The sequence below is a fragment of the Procambarus clarkii genome, chromosome 5, assembly GCF_040958095.1.
Source record: "Procambarus clarkii isolate CNS0578487 chromosome 5, FALCON_Pclarkii_2.0, whole genome shotgun sequence".
Taxonomy (NCBI): Eukaryota; Metazoa; Arthropoda; class Malacostraca; order Decapoda; family Cambaridae; genus Procambarus; species Procambarus clarkii.
The window spans coordinates 9,907,626-9,914,351 of record NC_091154.1 but is presented as its reverse complement, the minus strand read 5'-3'; the positions used below and the strand labels follow the sequence as shown (position 1 = coordinate 9,914,351).

At 33.3% G+C, this 6,726-nt stretch overlaps 1 protein-coding gene across 1 annotated transcript; it reads left to right on the top strand.

Annotated features, from left to right (window-relative positions):
- Nucleotides 1–214: 214 nt before the first annotated feature.
- LOC138352361 (uncharacterized) lies at nucleotides 215–6,381 on the top strand. The gene is made up of 4 exons (XM_069304797.1): nucleotides 215–853; nucleotides 2,437–2,642; nucleotides 3,462–3,603; nucleotides 4,498–6,381. The coding sequence occupies exons 1-4, from the start codon at nucleotides 751–753 to the stop codon at nucleotides 4,845–4,847; spliced, it is 801 nt and encodes a 266-aa protein (XP_069160898.1). The 5' UTR covers nucleotides 215–750; the 3' UTR covers nucleotides 4,848–6,381.
- Nucleotides 6,382–6,726: the final 345 nt, after the last annotated feature.

The following is a 6,726-nucleotide window of genomic DNA, read 5'->3' as shown; positions in this document are numbered from 1 at the left end:
GGGTCCACTGCCGCCCACACGTTCGGTAGGGGTCCACTGCCGCCCACAGGGTCGGTAGGGGGTCCACTGCCGCCCACAGGACCGATAGGGGGTCCACTGCCGCCCACAGGGTCGATAGGGGGTCCCTTACCGCCCACAGGGTCTCTATGAAGTCAACTACCGCCCATAGTGTTTGTATAGTGTCCACTATCGCCCATAGTGTTATTATGGGGTCCACTACCCCTCATAGGGTCGGTATGGGGGTCCATTACTACCCACAGGGTGTGTCTGGGGTCTATTTTGGCAATACTGCTTTTCCAATCTCATTTGTTGTTCAATGTAAAATATTTGTTGCTCGACTTGCAACAATTTATATATATATATATATATATAGTATAGTGCCTTTGCAATAATGTACCAATGTGTGTATTTTCATAACTCGTTTTAAATTGTTGAAAAATAAATAACTACATTGTGAATGCAAGTCAATGTTTACATGCTAAATCAGAGTTGCCAGATTCCGCTTAAAATAGCAAATTGTGCTTATTTTCAAAGCTTGAGAATTTAGCTTTAAAGTAGTTAAAAAACTACGAATTTCGCAATTTGCTATGTACTTTAGTGTACTATTTTAAAATAAGGTTGGTTTTTAAGCTGCAAGTCATATGAATCTCAAAAAAAGTATATTATTAACAATCTTATCTCCATAGTTCACTAGTTTCTGTAAATCAGATCTGGTAACTGTAGGCCAAGTACTGGTAGACTCAAGACACAATGTGTGTTGAAGCTATTCTCTTTGAAGAAGTCATCTCGACAGGATCTTCCAGCTCCAGCTATAAAACTTCACCAAACATGGATCTACCTAGTACATCAAATGGTAAGAAATTACTAAACTGTAGTAAACTGAATCTGACACTGTCATATATATATATATATATATATATATGTATGTGTGTATGTATGTATGTATGTATGTATGTATGTATGTATATATATATATATATATATATATGTTGTACCTAGTAGCCAGAACGTCGTACTCGGCTTACTATGCAAGGCCCGATTTGCATAATAAGCCAAGTTTTCCTGACAGTATATTTTCTCTAATTTGTTTTCTGATGAAATGATAAAGCTACCCATTTCATTATGTATGAGGTCAATTTTTTTTATTGGAGTTAAAATTAACGTAGATATATGGCCGAACCTAACCAACCCTACCTAACCTAACCTAACCTATATTTATAGGTTAGGTTAGGTTAGGTAGCCGAAAAAGTTAGGTTAGGTTAGCTTAGGTAGGTTAGGTAGTCGAAAAACAATTAATTCATAAAAACTTGGCTTATTAGGCAAATCGGGCCTTGCATAGTAGGCTGAGAAGTGCGTTCGGGCTACTAGGTACGACATATATATATATATATATATATATATATATATATATATATATATATATATATATATATATATATATATATATATGAGGGGTACCACCTCTGGTGCAAGTGTAGGGACCCATAGCCTCGGAGAAGAAAATAAAGAGTACTCAGAGAAGACCTTGTGGATCCTCACTGAACACTTTCATATTTTCTTCTCCTACCACCCTTATTCTTTTGGTATGTGTGTATATTTATCTAACTTTATTTGAAAACGTCATTACACAAAAAAAGTTACAATATTGATTATATATATATATATTTATATGTCGTACCTAGTAGCCAGAACACACTTCTCAGCCTACTATGCAAGGCCCAATTTGCCTAATAAGCTAAGTTTTCATGAAATAATGCTTTTTCGGCTACCTAACCTACCTAACCTAACCTAACTTTTTCGGCTACCTAACCTAACCTAATCTATAAAGATAGGTTAGGTTAGGTTAGGTAGGGTTGGTTAGGTTTGGCCATATATCTACGTTAATTTTAACTCCAATAAAATAAAATTGACCTCATACATAATGAAATGGGTAGCTTTATCATTTCATAAGAAAAAAATTAGAGAAAATATATTAATTCAGGAAAACTTGGCTTATTAGGCAAATTGGGCCTTGCATAGTAGGCTGAGAAGTGCGTTCTGGCTACTAGGTACGACATATATATATATATATATATATATATATATATATATATATATATATATATATATATATATATATATATATAATTTTTTTTTCTTCCAATAATATAGTATTCGCTTGAAATTAACAGCCTGGTCAATCAGGCTGTTGGATTCAACTCCTCTCAGTTTTGTTATACGAGTTACAGCATGGTTAATCACATCCAAAATTAAAGTTATTTCCAGATGCAGTCCTAAAATTTTTAACATTGCTCTCACTAGTGTTAATGTAGATTATTTCATAATTTAAATAATATATTTAATTACTGTAGTACATTTTAACAACAATTTAACTTATAATTTTTGCAGCATAGGTCATTTGAATATAAGTATTTTATTAGAAACTATTTCCTTCAGGTCTTCAGGGAAAATTCTTGAGGAGATGCACAAACTGCAAACAATGTGTGCATGTCCGAAGCAATGTTTGCAAGTTCTGCCAGTGTGACTTCCGAAACAGTAGAGAATTAATGAAGAAAGAAGAGGAAGCCCGTTTTCTACTTAAAGGCAAGAAGGCTTTAGAACGAAATACAGCAAGCCGGGTTCTACGAAGGATTGAAAATCAGGTATTGAAGTTTGTCTACATCTGTTGTATTCATTTGTATTCTTCTTATGCTGAACTTGCTTGATAAGGTATAGAATCAACATGAATAATGCTGTACAGTACTTACATACTATTTGTTTATTTATTTATATACAAGATAGCACACTGGGATTATGAGAGTACATAGAATTGATGTTTTTACATTCTTGTAAAGCCACTAGCACACATAGTGTTTTGGGCAGGTCCTTAATCTAACAGATAATTTTAAATAGGCAATTTAAAGCTTAAATGGAAAAAATTGGCTGGTACATTGAAAGAAAGTATCACAAAGATTACTATGTACATTAAAGTAAAATTTGAGGGTTATCAACATATAAATTGTAGCATAATTTGAGGAATATTTCAAGGTATAATATAGTAAGATATGCATTCAATATAACAATCATGATATAAGGTGATAGCAATGATTACAATGGAAAAGTTGTATGGTTTAGGCACATATATTCTGGCATTGGATTTCATAAGATACAGTGCGAGTTTAATACACTAGTTAGGAAACTATCAAGAAAAAATTTAGGTACTTTTTGGTTTTATTTTTTAAAATGGCAGAAGTTGGACAGTTTTTAAATTTGTTAGCAAGTTAGTTCCATAGACAAGGTCCCTTTATTTGCATAGAGTATTTACACAGAATAACTTTGACTCTGGGGATATCAAAGATATTTATTTCTGGTATTGTGATTCTATTATGGGTTCTATTGCACATGCCCAGCTATGCTTCAAACATTTATTTTGTTGCATTTTCCCAGATAGTGTTATTGTTTAAATATTATTTGCTTTTCAGCTAACATATCTGCGTGGCTGTGGGTATGAATCAATCGTTATCTATTACAAGAAAGGACCAGCACGGGTGACACATGGTATTTTACCAAACAACGTAATACAAGAAGAGGACAAGAAGATCTTCACCACTAACTTCTTTTTGTGTAAGTAGTTCACATAATATATAAATATATCACCACCTATTATTTTCTCTCATATATATATATATATATATATATACATATGTATATATATATATATATATACATATATATATATATATATATATATATATATATATATATATATATATATATATATATATATATATATATATATATGTATATATATATATGTATATATATATATATATGTATATATATATATATATATATATATATATATATATATATATATATATATATATATATATATATATATAATTTCAATTCAATCATCTCTGTCGTTGATGTATATGGCAAAAAGTGTGTGGCCCAATACAGCACTATGTCTTAACGTAATGGGTCCAAGGGCCCATAAGGTCTCGACAGCATTAAGGGCCCTTTAGCAAACCAGTGTGCTGGTGCCCCTATGACACCCATGACGTCTTTGTATCATTTCAAGTTTGTACATGTACTTCTTAAGATATGGGCACCATACAACTGCTGCATATTCTAGCTTTTGTCTAAAAAAATCATGAACAATTTATTTATTATTTATCCATGAATGCCAGAACTAAACCCTGTGGTACTCCACTCGTGACATTTCTCCAGTCCAATACATTGCCTCTGATTACTGCCCTCATTTTTCTATCAGTTTGAAATTTTTTAATCCATGTTAGAAGCTTACCTGTCACCCCTCCAATATGTTCCAGTTTCCAGAACAAACTCTTATGTGGAATTCTATTGAATGCCTCTTTTAGGTCCAGATAGATGCAGTCAACCCAACCATATCTTTCCTGTAAAATTTCTGCGGCTCGATCATAGTAACTGATTAAATTTGTTACACAGGATCTTCCATTTCAAAATTTTTTATTTTTTATTTTTATTTTTTTCCAGCACGCACAAGGAAGCTTGATGCAGATAAACTTACATTAGGATCAGAAGGTGATAGCGATAATGCCCTGGAAAAAAATCCTGACGAGCTACAAGTGCAGCAGGTGCATAAAGTCCAAAAAGTACCGCAGGTGCAAGAAATTCAACAATTACAAAAAGTTCCGCAGGTGGAACATTTACAAAAAGTTCCGCCGGTGCAACAAGGGCTACCATTAGCAATCCTTCAGAAACAGCAAGAAGTACAAGTAGTAAAATTTGAACCACAGGGAACTACACCAGGAAAACAGTGTAGTAACAACGGAATGGGAATTTTAAAATACCTGAGGAAACAGGTAAAAAAGGACAAACAATAGAAATGGTTCCTTACACATTATTTGGTAGTTTATAGGTATTTTACTTATAATACTTTATATTATGTCTACAGTTTATAATTTAGTTTACAGTTAATTTACTTTTCAACTTCCATATCTTACATGAAGGATTTTTACTGTTTTTCATTTTTAAAACCTTATTAGTATCATTTATAGTTTAGTGTCAATTCACTTATAATACAATATATGGAATAATTTACTAAATTCATTTAACTATAATAAATTTAAATAAACATTTTTACCCCAGGATGAGTTTCAGTCACCCTACCCAAAAAATTAATGTTTCTTTATTACTAATCTTGTGAGAGGTAGCTTATTGTGCAGCCCATACTCATTCTGTGAGTGTTAGTTTATTGTGCACCCCATAGTCATCATGTCACCCAAGCCTGCTGCAGCTGCACCTGAGGGGTGGTGTAGGGAACCATTAGTGTACTATTATGATTTGAGAGAGAGAATGCTCTGTGGACAGAGCATCAATATGGCTTAAGGCATTGAGCTTTGCCTCAAGATGAAGCTTGGGCTGATCTCTGATTTGCTTCTTGGGAGTCTTCATTTACGTGCACCCCATACTCAACCACTTTGTAGTAATTAATTGTGCAACCCATACTCATCCTGTTACCAGTAGTTTGTGCAACCCATACTTATCCTGTGATCCCTATCCCTCTACTTCAAGTCCCTCAAGGGGCGCACGAATTCAGTTTGGCATACTGCATCCTGCCTTCCCATCCCTAGCTACTGACCCATCACAATATTTTATTTTATTTTATTTATATATATACAAGTAGGTACATTGGGGTTGTGAGAATACATTGAATAGTACAGTATTTACAATCTTGTAAAGCCACTAGTATGCGCAGCGTTTCAGGCAGGTCCTTAATCTAACAGATAATTTTAAGTAGGTAATTTCTATCAGAATTGATAAATGATAATAAATACATTGTTTACATACATACATTACAAATACATACATATAAGCTCAAAAGCTTCATTGAAGGTTGTAACAGAACCCATGAGCACCACACCAGAAAAAAATACAGTTTTGATATTCCAAGAATACGACTTAATCAAACTAGAAATGCTCTACAAATCAAGGGACCCAGAATGTGGAATGATCTTCCCAACCATGTTAAAGACTGTACCTCTCTCAACCAGTTTAAGATAAAAACTAAACACTACCTAATAAATTCACTAACCTACCTTACCCCTCTATTGTCAACCCATGTCTGTTATTTTTTTTTTTTTTTTAATCAACACTGTTTGTCAACCTATTGTATTTGTGCTGCTTTTTCAGTCATGTTCCCTCTTTTTTTTATCTTTATTTGTATTTGTTCTCAACACATTTTATTCTTTATGCTCAATTAGTATTAAGTTCTAGATATTAATGTTTTTCCTGCCCGAAACGCGTTGCGTAATAGTGGCTTTAGGCATTGTATGTACTAGCTCTATCTATATATCGATCCATTAATGTAACATTACTTGTATGTATGTACCTTACCTGAATAAACATATTTATTTATTTATTTATTTATTTATACAAGTTTAACTCTGGGGATATCAAAGAGATATTTATTTCTGGTGTGGTGATAATGGGTCCTATTACATCTGTCCAGGAAGAGTTTCAGAGCAGGATTTGCATTTAAGAACAGGGTTTTGTAAATGTAGTTGACACAAGAGAATTTATGGAGTGAGATTATGTTTAGCATGTTTAGGGAGTTAAACAAGGGGGCTGTGTGTTGTCTGAAAGCAGAATTTGATATTATTCTGATAGCAGATTTTTGCTGGGTGATGATGGACTTGAGGTGGTTTGCAGTGGTTGAACCCCATGCACAGATACCATAGTTGAGATAGGGATAGATTAGTG

Excerpts from the sequence above, each read along its gene's own strand:
- LOC138352361 (XM_069304797.1), top strand. The coding sequence starts at position 751 with ATGTGTGTTGAAGCTATTCTCTTTGAAGAAGTCATCTCGACAGGATCT. Across the intron at positions 854-2,436 it reads TCTACCTAGTACATCAAATG|GTCTTCAGGGAAAATTCTTG; the intron begins GTAAGAAATTAC and ends TATTTCCTTCAG. Across the intron at positions 3,604-4,497 it reads CACCACTAACTTCTTTTTGT|CACGCACAAGGAAGCTTGAT; the intron begins GTAAGTAGTTCA and ends ATTTTTTTCCAG.